Source organism: Camellia sinensis, chromosome 2 (genome assembly GCF_055761805.1).
Source record: "Camellia sinensis isolate YWXY chromosome 2, ASM5576180v1, whole genome shotgun sequence".
Classification (NCBI taxonomy): domain Eukaryota; kingdom Viridiplantae; phylum Streptophyta; class Magnoliopsida; order Ericales; family Theaceae; genus Camellia; species Camellia sinensis.
In genome coordinates this window covers 48,756,726-48,774,180 of record NC_138962.1, presented here as the reverse complement: position 1 = coordinate 48,774,180, position 17,455 = coordinate 48,756,726, and the positions used below count along the sequence as shown (strand labels likewise).

General features: G+C 39.3%; 1 protein-coding gene across 3 annotated transcripts; it reads right to left on the bottom strand.

Moving 5' to 3' along the window:
* Positions 1-6,128: 6,128 nt before the first annotated feature.
* On the bottom strand, positions 6,129-11,261 carry LOC114286476 (uncharacterized). Of its 3 annotated transcripts, none has more exons than XM_028229642.2 (2): positions 9,599-11,261; positions 6,129-8,350 (listed from the first exon to the last, which is right to left on the bottom strand). In XM_028229642.2, the coding sequence occupies exons 1-2, from the start codon at positions 9,639-9,641 to the stop codon at positions 6,414-6,416; spliced, it is 1,980 nt and encodes a 659-aa protein (XP_028085443.2). In that variant the 5' UTR covers positions 9,642-11,261; the 3' UTR covers positions 6,129-6,413. The 3 variants fall into 3 exon arrangements, with proteins under 3 accessions (XP_028085443.2, XP_028085447.2, XP_082770419.1); XM_028229646.2 differs by having other exon boundaries at positions 9,489-10,406; XM_082914293.1 differs by lacking the exon at positions 9,599-11,261 and adding an exon at positions 8,650-8,783.
* Between the last annotated feature and the right edge of the window lie 6,194 nt (positions 11,262-17,455).

The following is a 17,455-nucleotide window of genomic DNA, read 5'->3' as shown; positions in this document are numbered from 1 at the left end:
TCATTCTAAAGGGCCAGTGAAAGGTTTGTTAGGTCGTTAACTTTAGGGCTCTGGAATTAGTCGAGGTACGCACAAATTAATCCGAACACACATTATAAAAAATTATGTATATATATATGGTGTTAAGCAACACAACGGGAGGTGTATTAGCTCTGGCCATAACTCCCAACCAAGATGAAGGCAATGTCATTGTTGATACTACTAGAATAGTACTTCTGGTTGGAGAAAGAAGGCTAATCAAAGCCGCAACACAGGTATAAGCTCCATTATTTTGGTGCCCAAAGAAGTTGAAGCAATATGACAGTGAGAATTGGCAAAAAAAAGCTTAAGAAGTCCCAAACCAGCACCACCAGAATGCTAACTACTAGCCTTTACCATTGGGATTTAGATGAAAAGTGATATTATACAAAAGAATTTAGATCCTTTCATCCCCTCCTTTTTTTTGTTTATGACTTGATTCCATTTTTTGGCTTTTGGAGTGTAGTCACTGGAACACTATTAGCACCTCTATTTGCCACTTCATCCAAGAGTGCTTTAACAATAAAAATGTTCCCAAAGAAATTAATGAAACCCTCATTACTCTTATATCCAAGCTGGACAATCCTGAGTCTTCAAAACAATTTAGACCTATTAGCCTCTGCAATGTCATCTATAAATCCATCACCAAAATCATTGTCAACAGGCTCAGACCTCTCCTCTCTGATCTCATCAGTCCCAACCAAAGCAGTTTTATCCCTAGCAGAACCACCACTGATAATATTGTCATAACCCAAGAGATCCTCCATACACTTAGATGTAAAAAAGGCAAGTTTGGTGGTATGATCATCAAAATTAATCTTGAGAAAGCTTATGATCGTATTTCCTAGGATTTCATTCATCATGCCCTTAAAGAATTCAGGTTAACTCCTGACTAGATCACCCTTATCATGAACTGTGTGACTTCTGTTAATTCTGCTATAATTTGGAATGGGGAAACCTTACCTCATATTAGTATGGAGAGAGGCCTAGGGCAAGGGGATCCTCTCTAAACCAAACCAAACCAAGCCTTAAAATCCCATCAAATGGGGTCGACTCCATGAATCCTTCTTCTCTACGCGGCCCTATCAAAGGCCACTTCATTAGTCAAATTAAGTAGATTCATATCTCTATTTATAACGCTAGTCAACGTTAATCTAAGCCTACCCCGTCCCCTAACACTTCCATCTACCGTTACAGCATCGCATCTCTTCACTACTACCTCTGTTAGTCTCCGTTGAATATGACCAAATCATCTCAAACGATTCTCTCTCAACTTATCTTCTATCGGTGCTACTCCTACCCATTCCCGAATACACTTATTCCTAATCCTGTCCTGTCTAGTTTTACCACACATCCACCTTAGCATCCTCATCTCAGCCACACTCATTTTATCTACATGATATTTCTTGGTTGCCCAGCACTCTATCCCATACAACATAGCTGGTCTAATAGCCGTTCTATAAAACTTACCTTTTAGTCTAGTGGGTATTCGTTTATCGCACAATACCCCAAACGCACTTCTTTACTTACACCACCGCCTTAATCCTATGGGCCACATCTGCATCAATCTCTCCAGCTGTTGTGATAATTGACCCTAAATAACGAAAATGTTCACTCTTAGGTAGTTCTTGGTTCTCAATCTTCACTTCTCTTCTGCTTTCATTGTTACTGTTACTAAATTTACACTCCATGTACTCTGTCTTAGTTCTGCTTATCCTAAATCCTTTAGATTCAAGAACTTTTCTCCAAATCTCCAACTTTGTGTTAACTCCTTCTCTAGTCTCATCCACTAACACAATATCGTCTGCAAAAAGCATACACCATGGTACGTCATCCTGAATATTTATCGTCAACTCGTCCATAACTAAAGCAAAAAGATAAGGACTTAAGGTAGATCCTTGGTGTAACCCTACAGCGATAGGAAATTCATTTGTTTCTCCAACTGGCGATCTAATAGTGGTCACCACCCCTTCATACATGTCCCTAATCACGTCAATGTAGCCTTTTGTCACCCCTTTCTTCTCTAACGCCCACCATATTATATCTCGGAGCACTCTGTTATATGCTTTCTCAAGGTCGATAAACACCATATGAATGTCTCTTTTCTTTTCTTTATACTTTTCTATTACTCTCCTCAAAAGATAGATCGCTTCCATTGTTGACCTACCAGGCATAAACCCAAATTGATTCTCTGACACCTCTGTTATGTCTCACAATCGGCGTTCCATCACCCTCTCCCACACTTTCATTATATGACACATTAGCTTAATTCCTCTATAGTTGTTACAATTCTGGACATCATCTTTATTCTTATAGATTGGCACTAAAATACTCTTCCTCCACTCATCTGGCATGTTCCTAGTCAACAAAATTTTGCTAAACAACCTAGTCAACCAAGCAACTCCCTTTTTACCCAAACACTTCCAAGCTTCAATAGGGATATCATCAGGTCCTAAAGCCTTATTTGATTTCATCTTCTTAAGTGCAATCTCCACTTCAAAGTTCCTAATCCTGCGATAGAACCTATAGTCTTGGTTTATCGTATTACTAATTATTTCTTCCCCTATTGTCGTACTTCCATGTTCCTCATTTAACAGTTTCTCAAAATAATTCTTCCATCTTTCCTTAATCTCATCATCCTTCACTAATACCTTAGAATCCTCACTCTTGATGCACTTTACTTGATTAAAATCTCTTATTTTCCTCTCCCGTATCTTAGCAAGTTTGTATACCCTCTTCTCTCCCTCCTTACTATCTAGTCTAGTGTATAGGTCATCATAAACTTTCAACTTAGTCTCTCTCACTACTTTCTTGACCTCCTTATTAGCCAATCTATAGCTCTTAAGGTTTTTCTCAGTTCTATCCTTCTGCCACTTTTTAAAGCACTCCTTTTTTGCCTTAACTACCGCTTGGACCTCTTCCCTCCACCACCAAGTTTCCCTAGAGCTGGGTCCCGTTCCTTTCGACTCTCCAAGCACTTCCCTTGAGATTCTCCTCATACAATTGGCCATCGAAATCCACATAGTGTTAGCATCACCTTCTAAGTCCCAAGTACCTTCCTTATCCATTCGATTTTTAAATATTTCTAATTTATCCCCTTTCAAGTCCCACCATCTCATCCTATGACGCCCACCATCATTCCTAGCTTGGTATTGCCCTCTAAAACATAAATCTAGTACCAAAATCCTATGTTGAAAGACCAGACTCTCTCTAGGAATCACCTTACAATCATTGCATTTTAGGCAGTCCACTTTTCTCACTAAGAAATAATCTATTTGGCTCTTAACTAATCCACTCTTAAAGGTTATCAAATGTTCCTCCCTCTTCTTATACATAGTATTGGCCACCACCAGGTCAGAAGCCAACGCCAAATCTAAGATTCTCTCTCCAGTCTCATTTTTGTTGCCAAAACCATATCCATTATGCACCCTTTCATAACCTACTTTATCTATGCCCACATGGCCATTAAAATCTCCACCTATAACCAGGTTCTCTCCTACGGGTATCTCCTGTAAGATCTCATCCATTTGCTCCCAACATGATTAGACTCAAAACTGAAAGTGGAAAATGGAAGGGCCTTAAAGCTTCCAATAATAGCCCTCCCAATTCCCACTTGTTTTTTGCTAATGATTTGATCCTACTTGCTAAAGCTAATAGAAGTAATTGTGATTGTATTATGGAAGTGCTACATGAGTTCTGTGACATGTCTGGTCAGAAAATTAATTTTCATAAATCCAAAATGTTCATTTCCCCCAACATTCCTAGAAGAGAAGCTCTTCCTCTCAGCAATGTGTGGCATCTCTATCATTAATGACTTGGGGAAATACCAGAGTACTCCTCTCCTTTACAACAGAATTAGCAAAAATCATTTGAAAGACATTATTGACAGAATGGCCAAAAGACTATCTGGTTGGAAAGCAAAAAATTTATCCTTAGCAAGCAGAACTACCTTAGTCAAGGTTGTCACCTCTTCCATGCCTAATCATCTCATGCAAACCATGGAAATTCCAAGGAAGGTCTGTGACCAAATTGATAGGCTGAACATAAATTTTCTTTGGGGTAGTACAGAGGATAAGAAGAAAGTTCACCTTGTTAATTGGCAACAGGTGTGTAAGTCTAAAAGAAATGGGGGCCTAGGCATAAGGCAAGCCAGAGAACAGAACTCCACTCTCATCTCTAAGTTGGGATGGAAATTGACTACCAATTCTGATGAGCTTTGGTGCAAAATTCTAAAAGCAAAATATCTCAAGGATCACTCAGTCTCTAACTGGCCCACCCAGAGAAGAGCATCACACACTTGGAAAAGCATTATCAGAAATAAGAAGGTCCTGAACAGGAATATAAAATGAAATGTTGGCACATGGGAGAACATAGCCTTATGGACCGATTGGTGGTGTGGGAGTCAACCCCTGTGTGTCACTCAACCAGGGGCACACATTGATAACACAACCAAAGCTAGCTCTATAATCGATGAAGAAGGGAAATGGGACTTAACCTCAATTCAAGATCTTATCTCCCAACTAGTGCAAGAGGAAATTCTCAGTATATACAGACCTAGGTATGTGACTTTTAGTGACACCCCTCATTGGAAAGGCTCCCTTAGTGGCAACTATTCAACAACAGTAGCTTACCAAGCTATATTAAATGAAGAAAAAGAGGAAGTGAACTGGTAGTAGATATGGAAAATAAAGGCCCCTCACAAACTCAAAAGCTTTCTTTGGCTTGTCATGCATGAGAGGCTTCTAACTAACCATATAAGGCCCATCAGGAACCTTTTAAATTCTAAGATATGTCCCAGATGCCAAATTGACAGAGAAGATATGTACATCTACTTCAAGGCTAACCTAAAGCCAAGGCAATATGGCTCAACCTCAAAAGTATGGAATGGTGGCAACATAGCAATAACAACCCTCTACAGGAATGGATCAAAGTCAATATGAGAAGTGAGGATCAAGTGCATAACATTCAGTGGCCTACCGTATTCTTAACAACACTCTGGAACATTTGGAAAGAGAGAAACAAGGAAGTGTTTGAAAATCTATCACAACTTATCCATATCAATGTTAACTCCATTTTTAAACAAGCTATGGAAACTCAAGAAGCCTTCCAGGCCATCTTGAACCCACATTTTAGAGATCCCAAATTAATGATGCGGTCTTGTCCTATTGCAAGTAAACTCAGCTAAACACAGATGGAAGCTCCAAAGGAGACCCTGGACAGTCCGGATATGGAGGGCTGCTCAGAGATGAAGTTGGAACCTCGGTGTGGGGGTACTATGGCTATCTAGGAAATTGCACAAGCCTAGAAGCTGAGCTGTGGGGCATCTACAGAGGACTAACCATTATCATGCAGAAGGGGCTAACCAACATTGAAATTGAGAGAGATTCACAGAGAGCTATGGAGCTTATTTGGGATGGAGCTGAAGCGAATTCTCCTTATCGAGCACTCATTGAAGATGCCAATTTCCTCCTAAGGCGCTGTTAATGCACAATCAAAGCCATTGCCAGGGAAGCTAACCAAAGTGCAGATGCCCTGGCCAACCTAGGTGTAAACCAACATGATTATACTATCTTTCTGAAAGATCCACCAAGCTCCATTCTTTCTTTTTTAATCACTGACATGAGCGTTGTTAACTCTAGTAGGAATTGAATTATCCCAGGACTATATCTGTTAACTTTTAACTTTGTCTTTAACCTTCGAATGAATCAACAAAAAAAAAAACTTCGTATTGGAAAGCACTGACACACACACACTCCTATATAAGATTTTAACAATATTTTAATGAATTCTAGGGAATTGTCTCAATATCCTAAATTTGTGTGTGAATTTATGTTGTTTTACACTTTAGATCAACATACCCATTTTGCCACCAAACCCTTCATATCATGATATTATTGGAAACACACCAATCATCATAATTTCCATTGCAAATCTATGAATAGAAGATTAGTTGCTTACGGTGGCCATGATTAATCTGCAAGAGAGCCCTTCTTAGCCTCTATGTTCTTTGAGTGTTTGGCAGCTTATAATGTAATAAAAATGCAGAGAAACAAAGTTTAAACTTACCAAAGTACCAAATCAGAACAGGGGAAGAAGAAAGCAAAATAGGGTAGAAACAAATGAAAATTTTCCTTATATTTCATCAACAGGCAGCTACTTATGCATCAAAATCCACCAAGGGAAAACCATAAACCTATACAATTTTTCTTCTACGGAAAACAACAGTAACATACATTTAATTTGATAACAAGTAGTCTTTTAGTTCTTTCACCACAACCCCATTAGCCCCACAAGTACAAACATATACTAAAACTACTATTATCTTGAACTATGAAAAAATGCCCAATGAGTCTGCAATAGCTTTAAAACTGACCTGTTTGGTATATTGTGGGCTTCTACATCCTTGATTTTTGAAGCCTTCGCTTTTTCAAGATTACCACACATGTAACAACCAACAACAACATGAATGTAACAAGTGCAATTACTGTAATAATAACAATCTTTGTTGCACCAAACGACTTTGAATGTGCTCTGGGAATCTCTCGCGATGAAGGGCAAGATGAGTCGTGTGGTAAACAGAGGTTGGGGTTTCCAATGAATGATCTGCTATTGAAGAACTGAAACTGATTGCCACTAGGAAGTCTTCCCGAGAAGTTGTTGTAAGACAGATCCAAGAATGTCAGGCTGATCATCGACCCCATTTCATCCGGTATTTGACCACTAAGATGGTTTCTTGACAAATTGAGTGAGTTCAATTTCCTCAACATTGAGATTCCTCTAGGAATTTCACCATCCAAACTGTTTTCACTCAAATGAATCGAAGTTAGTTCATGACAATCAACTATTGAACTTGGAATGCCACCACTAATGTTGTTGGCACGTATGTCGAGCACTGAAAGCTTCTTTAGATTGGAGATTTTCTCGGGAATTTCATCAGAAAATCTGTTCATATCCAGCAAAAGCATCACCACGCTAACCAGATTTCCAATTGCAGGTGGGATTTTACCCGTGATTGAATTGTCAGACAGAGAGAGAAATTCAAGCTTGTTGGCTGCCATTTGTGGTGGAAGTTCTCCTGTGAAGTGGTTGTTGCTGAGCTCAAGCATGCTTAACAATGGCAGGCTGAAGAGCCTAGCAGGAAGTGTTCCATTGAAGAAGTTATTCATGATTCTCACCTTAACTAGTGATTCGCACTCTCCAATTTCTTCAGGAATGGGTCCAAAAAATTGGTTTTCCATCAGAATCAATGTCTTTAATCTCCCTCCTCCACACAAATGACGAGGAATGGTTCCGGTGAGTTGGTTGGTGGCAACGTCAAGTAGTTGCAGCTTCCCATTTTGCCCAAGATTTTCAGGCAGTTCAGAAGTAAAGTTGTTATCCCATATCTGTAAGACCTTGAGATTGGGAAGCTCGCCGATAAAGGATGGAACAGGACCATGAAGACGGTTGCGAAACAGATTTAATAACCTCATGTTCTTCAATTCTGACAAACTCTCGGGTACTTGACCGCTGAGTTGGTTAACTGAGAGGTCCAGGTAATTCAAGCCAACCAAGCCAGACAGTTCAGAAGGAATGTGACCAGTGAGTCCATTGAATTGGAGATACAGATACTGCAACATCTTCAAATTACCCAGACTCTTTGGAATTTCTCCTGACAGGTTACAACTCGCCATGTCAAGGACTTGGAGCGAGCTCAATAGTCCAAACTCGAATGGAATCCCTCCTTCGTAGGCATTGAAATACCCGAGATAGAGTTCTTTAAGGTTCATCAACCGACCCAAACTCGTTGGAATTTTTCCAGTAAGTCCATTGCCTTGTAAACCTAAACACTCCAGGCTCTGAAGCTCGGCGTAAGCCTCTGGAATCACCCCATAGAAGTAGTTCCCTCCGAGATGAAGAGTCTTGAGCCCCTTCAGCCCTGCAAACTCTGTCAGGAGCGTTCCAGTGAAATTGTTATTGTAGACATCGAAAACTTGGAGCTCGGTCATTGAAGCTATCACGCTTCCATGGATGCTTCCGTTGAAGGCGTTGGAAGAGATGTTGATGAACTTGATGGATGTTAGGTTCGACATCTCTAGTGGAAGCTCGCCGGTGAGATTGCTCTCGATGATAGTGAGATAAACAAGCTTATTCAATTGCCCAATCTCCGGTGGAATTATACCAGAGAGAGGCTCAAACGAGATGTTGAGAGAGGCCACTCGTGAGCTCTCATCACAAGCTACACCAGAGAATGAACAGTGTGCAGAAGGAGAGGAAGAGTACTTCCAGTCCTCGAGTCCTGATCCTCCTGGTCCAATCATGGAGGACTTGAGCTTCAACAGTACTTCAAGGTCTGACAATGCATCAGAGACAGAAAGTAAGAAGAAGAAAATAGATAGGAGCATACAATAGCTAAAAAGCATCTTCACCTTTGTGTTGTTTACTACTATTTTGATACGAGCCTAATATATTATAGTCTTAGCAGTTCAAAATGGAACAAATTAAGAACCTATATAATAAATTCCATTACTACACCAGAGATGAATCTGGACTGCACACTTCACTTTCTGTGCCAAAAATTTCGTGTCTGTAATTTTTATTCGAAGTTGAGATAACGGCAGAGAGACAGAAGGAAGAGGACAACATGCTTACTTTGATATCACTATCATGGAACCAAGTCAGTTGTCTTTAGTCTTTAATTTAGTAAACAGAAGACAATCATTTATCCACTTTCTCTTTAATGTTAATCCACTTTAGTAAAAGGCACATTTGTGGGGAAGAACCATGTTCTCATTCAACACATTAGTGGGAGACTACTGTGTATCAGAATCTAAGCTTGAATAATGTTTGAGAATAAAGATTACTACTTTCCTGATCATGGTGGGCTAGCATTTCTGCTGAAAAGAAAGAACCCTATGCTTGACCACATATATCAAAGCTAGAAAGCAAAATACACTAGTTTTTGGTAAGACATGGTTCTGAAGCCAGGTCAAGACTCAGTGTAAAACTTTCTAGCGGTATATTCCTTCCGCAATTTCACGACTCGGGTCCGCTTTTATGGCCTCTGACTTGGTGTAGTAAGATTATTACTAGATTATGTTCTTATTCAACAAAAGAACAAGGAACACATGCATGGTCTGATACAGCAAATAAGCACACTCAACTTCTTTTTTATTTAAGGAACATGAGATCAAGAAAGAAGAGAACTCATAATTGGTTTATGTATGGAATCCATTGAATTTTTTAATTTCTTTTTTTTTTGGATTATTTTTTAGGAAAGGTAAGAACTTCATTACATCAAAAAATAATACAACAAAGAATTAATGCAGGAAGATAAGAGAATCTAACTAAACACAGGCAAATAAAAGAGGACGATCCAAAAGAGTACAAGGAGATGACTTAGACACCTAAAACAACCATTAAACCCAAAAGCATAAAACAATAGATATGACAAGCCCAAAAGCATAACACCAAATAAGCAGAAAAATTACATCAGATGATGAATCCTCGAGTCCAAATCCGCAACTTCGCACTGTAGTTCTGATCCCATGAATTAGCATGGGCTATGCAAGATTAAACATATCAGATTAGTTACACTTACCCATCAATCGAAATGGAATCCCTTGAATCGTACAATAACCCATTGAGGCACTAAGATTTCAGCCAGCTTTTCTTTTCTTCTGTGGCTAAAAGCTTTAGGTTTCTCAAGAATCTGATCCCTTCTTCCATGGAATTGATCCCTCCTCCCATGAATGGCTAATCACACAACTCAAGGCATTGGGAAAACAACAGTTCGCAAACAATGAATCATTGGTTATGCAGAGAATAATATGGTCCATTTTAGGACCTGGTGAATAACAAAAGCGACATGGATCAAATTCTTAATCTAATGAAGTTGAATGACTTTGAGATGGGGGAACAATAAAATGAAAAGTTTATATTCGTCATTTATCACCCACTCCTATTGCAGCAAACATTTCGGATGGGTGCTAGTCTACACGACTTGCAGTAGTAATATGAATTTTCCAAGAGTTGGACTTGAATACTACAATTCAATTAACATAAAGGAAGTGGCAGAAATGTATAACCTTTGTGCTTCAGATATCTTGAGTGCTCATGTATTAACCGGGTAACTTGGGTACTATGTTCAGAAATTGGAACTCAAAAAATTAGAGCTTTTATTATAAGACATGATCAGACTAATGGTTTCTTAAAATGCTCCTAAACAATTTTGAGCAAGAGCATAATCCAAAGTTTTCCAAGGAACATGTTTCCGAACTCATGCTCAAGGCTGACCTCTTGCTTCAGCCTGAATCAAATCAAGCCAAAGCCAGTTGTTTCATTGCAGTGAGGCGGCCCAAAACCACATTTTAATTATGCTTGGCAACACAACGAAAGCACTTTCAGGCCTCGTTTGGCAAGAGGCTATTTTAGTCAATTAGCCAAAAAGTTACTAAATTAGCCAAAAAACCAACAACCCATACCAAAAAGTTAAAGATTCTCTTTTCTCTCTACTTTTTGCACATCTTTTCGTAATTAGCCAAAAAGTCATCCCAAACATACAAGTTTTTTTTACCTACCTTTTTAGCCAAATAGCCAAAAAGTTACTAAATTAGCCAGTTCCCAAACGAGGCCTCAGATGACCAAAAATAGAGGCCCTGAGCACTTCTTGGGGAAGCAAGTTCAAGATGCTTGGTTCTACAGAAGCTCTTCTTAAAAAGCATTTCGCTAAAAGCCACAACAAAGCCAAGCAGGCACTAAAATATTTCATTAGAACAAATTTTTTGCTCTAACAACAATATTCTAAAAAAAGTGGCGTTTCACGTAAGAAATACCAGTAACAAAAGCACATTATAGTCAATCTTTCTCTGATTTCTGGCATTAAGATATAATAAATAAAAGTGCACCAGAACTAACCAAAACAATTCCTAACAGTACCAAACAATCCTTCAAAATGACAAGAACAATAATTTAAAGGATCATTTACAATATAATATAAGTTAGCCTATTCACTTTGACAATAAAAAACAAAGCACCTAACCAACTAATGATTGAAGCAAGTAACAATTATCAGAAGACTTAAATGAAGACACGAGATTGAATGGTAATTTATCATTATACTTCACAAAGATAAATGTACAAAAATGTGGGCACATATATGAATTACATTCAGATGCTGCCAACAAGAATTTAATAGTAAGTTGTAACTAGCAAGCATTACAAAACCGAACCAATTATGATGTGTCACTTTTGAATTCAATAATCTTGTTAATGTACATTGTATAATTTACCATCACCTACCACACACTTACCATCACCTACCACACACTCACCTACTACACTCACCTACCACCACCTACTCCCTACACCTACATCTATATAAGGAACCCCTCATTTGTAATACAGAATACATAACAATCTTGTAAAACATCAATAATAATATACATCTCAATTTATTATTTTACATGGTATCAGAGCAAGGTTAAAGATCTTGGTGTTCTTCGCCTTCCGGCGGGCGGCAACCTTGCCTTGACCGCCCGTCGGATCTCAACCAATTCAAACCTCCCTCTCCCTCTCCCTCTCGGCACCTCACTGAAACACACCACCATTGCCATCACTCGATACATACACACAAATCTCTCTCTCTCCAGTTTCTGCGTCTGGCTACCAAATTCATTTCCTCGTTTATAGCTTGAATCTGATATGTTGAGCTTGTAATCATGAGTTGCAATGGATGTCGAGTTCTTCGAAAGGGTTGCAGCGAAAACTGTATCCTCCGACCATGCCTTCAGTGGATCGACTCCCCTGAATCTCAAGGCCACGCCACCGTCTTCGTCGCCAAGTTCTTCGGTCGCGCCGGTCTCATGACCTTCATCTCAAACTTTCTCCTCTCTCTCTCTCTCTCTCTCTAAAAGTCTCTGTTTCTCTCTCTAGAAAGAAACCAAAACAGAAAAGATTATGGGTTCTCGCGGTTTTCAACTTCTCTTTCTCCTCTCTCTCTTCACCACCTCATGCTTAGCACAAGCCCCTGCTGCTTCTCCAAAGGTTTCACCCACCGCCACACCTACTCCGCCGCCGTCAATTCCTCCTCCTTCTTCTTCTCCTGCTCCTTCTCCTCCTTCTCCGACGCCGGTTACAGCTCCAGTTCCGGATCCGACTCCGGTGACTCCCTCGCCGGCACCGACTCCGGTTCACACACCAACGCCGTCGCCGTCGCCGTCGCCCTCCCCCGTCTCCGGCTCCACCCCATCTCCGACGGTGGCGCCCACATCTAGTACCACGCCACCGACAAGTGGTGCGTCCGCTGTGAGCAGAGTCGCTATTGCTGGGACTGCACTCACTGGACCATTCCTTGCCTTGGCTTTCATGTAGAGACAGAGACGTGTTGGGACGCGTGGAGGCTCATTGGATTCTCTCCACCAGACCCACTTTAATTATATTTATCATTATTCTCTCATATTTTATTAATCTCTCTCTGTCCATCCAACCTTCTTTTATTTTCTTTAATTTTTTTTTTTTTTTTTTTTTCAACACACTGTGATCCACCACTCCATGATACACCATCCGCCAACTTTTGTCCCCCTCTTTTCCTTTCTTTTTAATTTCATATTGCCTACCGACTCTTTTTTTTTCATCACACAAAACCACTCTTTTTTTTTTTTTTATTCCATTCCCACTGCCACCTTTATTATTTTTATTCATCATCATCATGCTCAAAAAAAAAAAAAAAAAAAAAAAAAATTCAAATTTGCACAACAACCCATATTTTATTCATCTCCGGGATCACCCCCGATCACAATTTTCCACAAAAAAAAAAAAAAAAACAAAAAAACAAAAACAAAATACAAACAAACAACCACATTCACAAGTGGGATTTTCTTCTCTACTCTGCCGCCGGTCTTTTCTTCTTGCCTCCGTCCTGGCCGGCCCTTGCCGGTGTTGCCCCCGTGTCTCCCACTCCACTGGACACGATCACTACTCCCTGCTCCTCCACTGCAGCATATGACGGCCCTCCAAATCGGAACATCACGGTGGCCTTCCGCTTCAGCTCCTTGTTTTCTGCCCTTAGCACGCTTATCTCTTCTCGCGCATCCTTATACATGCGTTGGAGCAGAGCCAGCTGAGAGTTTAACTGCTGCACCTCATTTGTCCTACTCTGCAGCCGGTGCGACAAGTTTGTGACCGCCGTCATGGACTCCACATATGCCTTCAAAGTATACTGATTAGCCTCCACATCCGTTTGCACTGTCATTTTTTGCTCCACCGACTGCATCGGAAAGTTCAACGGAGCAAAACCAGTGGTGTTTGGTTGAGGTTCATGGGACACCGCACCAGTTATCTCTCTTGTGGACTCGTTGAGGTCGGGAAAGAGAGTAAGCAGAGGGCGGGACGAAGAGGCCATTTTCTGGGCAACAGAGTATTACAGACTATCTCTCGCAACAGAGTGTTACAGACTCTCTCTCTCAGCACCACGAAGAGTTTTTCAGAGAAATTCGCAGGTTTTTTATCTCAGCCTCAGCCTCAGCCTCAGGTTCAGTCTTGGTTATATAGCCGAGGCAGCCACGCGCATCGCGCGCCTCTTGACGCCGACAACCTGGCACGCCTTTTCATGGCACGCCTTTTCATGACTCGGGCACGCCTTTTGATGACACACCTTTTGAGGGCACGACTTTTGAGGGCTCGATATCTACATCCATGTATATTTTTTTTTGGGCAGCCTATATACACACTCATACAGTGTCTTCTACACCGGTCAGCTTTATCAATCCCTTTGTTTCAACCTCAAATAGGTTTCTATCTTCACACCTATTTGAGTTTGAGGGGGGGTTATACACAGTATCATGTATAAGTCGCTCATGGCGCACTCCCTAAGTCGCCCCCTTGGTGCACCACCACAAGTTTCTACAACGGTCCGACATGACCCCGTAAACTGTCTTCTACATTGGTCTAACACGACCACACAGTGTCTGCTACAACGGTCCGACATGACCCCATAAACTGTCCCGACATTGATTCCGGTCAGCTTCTACATCGGTCCGACATGACCCCATAAACTGTCCCGACATTGATTCCGGTCAGCTGCTACAACGGTCCGACATGACCCCGTAAACTGTCTTCTACAACGGTCCGACATGACCCCGTAAACTGTCTTCTACAACGGTCCGACATGACCCCGTAAACTGTCTTCTACAACGGTCCGACATGACCCCGTAAACTGTCCTGCTACATCGGTCCGACATGACCCCGTAAACTGTCTGCTACAACGGTCCGACATGACCCCATAAACTGTCTGCTACAACGGTCTGACACGACCATACCGTGTCTCCTATCCTGTTTTATTTTATTTATCAGTTTATTTTTTTTTCTGTTTTGTTACTCTCTCCAAACTCAAGTTGGCTAGTACCTATCCTCCTTGAGTTTGAGGGGGCTGTTAATGTACATTGTATAATTTACCATCACCTACCACACACTTACCATCACCTACCACACACTCACCTACTACACTCACCTACCACCACCTACTCCCTACACCTACATCTATATAAGGAACCCCTCATTTGTAATACAGAATACATAACAATCTTGTAAAACATCAATAATAATATACATCTCAATTTATTATTTTACAAATCTAATCGCTAAAATGCACTATTGCTGTACAGATAAATAAGGTTTTCAAGTCATCATTGGGGAAATTCCTATGGATCAAGCCATAAAGATGCAGACAAACCTGAATCCAATTTCTCGCCTTCGAATACAACTTGTAACAAATAAATAAATTCAAGATAATTTGACATGAGCTCAAACAAAACAGAAAAGCTACCAAATTTAAGTTCAAGGGTCTCAAACTAATTTTATCAACATCATCACTTTCTTTCCCCATTAAAATTATTTGATTTTTTCTGCCAGAACAAACAAATGACCTCCTGGATACTGCTTATTAGTCGCCTCTCCAGCAAAGAACACTCTCCAATCCCCAATTGCAACATATGGTTAAGAACCAGGTGGCAACTGATATTGAATATACCCTTCAATTTGTCCAAAACACTCCCACTGGAGACATCTTTTCAAAATCAAGAGCTACAAGAAGTGGGTCTCCTGAGAGATAAGAATAGCAATAAAACAAAAAGAACTCATATGGAAACAACATTGCAACCTTATTTAGAAAACCCAAATCCTAATCTCTGAATTGGGTCTTTTTTGGGCCATGTGAGTTCTGGGACAAACTCAATTGATCCCTTATTGAGCACACCCAATGGCACAGTACAAAGAAACCATGTCCCCTTAATACTGTTGCTCACCAGCATACACCAAAACCCAGATAAGCCATCTCATTCCCTCCAGTAATGAAACAATCATCACCAACCCAACTCATACGGATCATCCCTGAACTCCTGCTCCCAAAATGCCCCATTTGACACATTCAACATCAATGTGGCATTAAATTTGAATGGTGCCAATTAACGAGCATTCGGTTTTGGGGGTCCTCAGCAACCCTAACCCTGAAAACATGCCGAACAGATCATCTCCGGGAAATGCTTCTTCTTGCGGCGATGCTTCCTTGGGAGGCGGCAGTCCCGTTTTGGTTTTGGTTTTTCGTTTTTGGTAAATTACACTTTGCACCGTTGCGGTGCATATAATCTCACTTTAGTCCTATGTTTTTTTAATCTAACAATCTAACTTTTATGCTTTGTTTGGTTAGGGGATTTTGAAAGAGATTTGGAAAGGAAAATGAAAAAGGTAGGTGAAATGTGAATAAATCATGCCTATATTTCACATAGTTTCACACACCTTTTCCCTTTCCCTTTTCAAATTCTTCCTCAAATCCATCAACCAAACACAGCATTAAGGTTAAAGTTTACTATTTTAGCTGACTTTTAAATTTTTTATAAAAAAAACATACAAAAAAGTAATGAAAATTATGTGGTAGATTATAATAATTTTTTAACTATTTTCTGCACTTGGCAAACGAGTCTCATTAATATGGTATTAAATCTATTAATAGAAATTAGAACAATAACAGGTTGCACCACTATATTTTATGTCTAATCTTATTTTGATCATTCATTTTTCATGAACACAATCAACTATTTTATATCTAATCACATTTTTATCATTCATTTCTTCTTACCAAGGTTTTAAAAAGTGGTTGTACTCGTTACGTAACGATTGTGGTGGTTACCACTACTCGTTACTGTCGCTATAGTGGTGTGACAAAAATTTACATATATAATGACCATTTCGGTATTACGTAACGACTGTAGCGGAACCATAACGGTCCATTAGATATTGTTACACCATTTTACAATATTCTAAATAGTTTATTTTCTCAAAAAAAAAAACTTACAAAAAAAAAAAAAAAACAAATGCAAGTAATCCAGATCCAAAGAAAAAATCTTTTATGAATTTTTTTGTTATTTATGGCACAATTTTTATATTATAATCCTTTCATGTAATAATTGTAAATAAATTTTATTCAGTTAGTTCAGGTATTGGTAAAAAATAATTTGTAGATATTCAAAATCAATAATTCTTAAAATCATTAACTATTGAAATAGAATGTAAAAAACTCACTTTATAGTGATTTGAAAATATAAAATATATTGAATCATACTTAAAAATTAATAAAAATTTATCAAAATTTATTTTAAACCCAAATAAATATGACTCTAAAATATATATATATATATATATATGCGTATCAAAAAATTTTCTTCAAATTGTACGAAAAATAAAAAAATTCGTGATTCTAATTACTGTAACCGTTACGCTACGACCATTAAACTCCACAACCGCTACCGTGTTGCCGCAAGCATTACAGTAACTACAACTGCTTTTCAAAACCTTGATCCATACTATATCTTCTAAACGTACTTCTATTAACTATTTGTTTTTTTTGTTACTCGCCATATTTTTATTCAATAATAATTCAGAGCACTAATTTGGGTGTTCTAATGCACCAAAGATCCTCTAGAGTGAAATTTCCCTAAAGTTTCCTAGAGTGCTACATTGTGTGGATGAGATTTACTGACAAGTCACATCAGAAAAATTGATGTGACTTGCCAATAAATCTCAACCACACAATGTAGTACTCTAGGAAACTTTAGGAAAAAATCACTCTAGAGGATCCTTGCTCGTTCTAATGGAGCACTAATGACATGACAGGGAAAAAAAGAAAAAAGATGAAAGTATCACATCACAATAAAAGAAACCTACTACCAACTCATTAGAGTTGACTTTAAAGGTCAAGAATTAAAACTTCAAAACATTTTTCATTTTTATGCAGTCTCTTTTTTTTCACTATTTATAAAAACTGCTTACTCCTTACTCATCACTTTCATCATTTCTCTATTAGCTCCTTACTACCCATCATTATCCGGATCAGCCTCCTCTCCTGCACTCTTGCCTCCGGTCTTTTTCTGCACTTTACATAAGATTGAGACACGTGGCATTTAAC

What these genes read in the sequence shown, in the direction of transcription:
- LOC114286476 (XM_028229642.2), bottom strand. Translation starts at nt 9,641, where the DNA reads ATGGGTTATTGTACGATTCAAGGGATTCCATTTCGATTGATGG. An exon ending in GATTCCATTTCGATTGATGG is followed by an intron (nt 8,351 to 9,598) that starts GTAAGTGTAACT and finishes ATGCATTGTCAG; the next exon opens with ACCTTGAAGTACTGTTGAAG.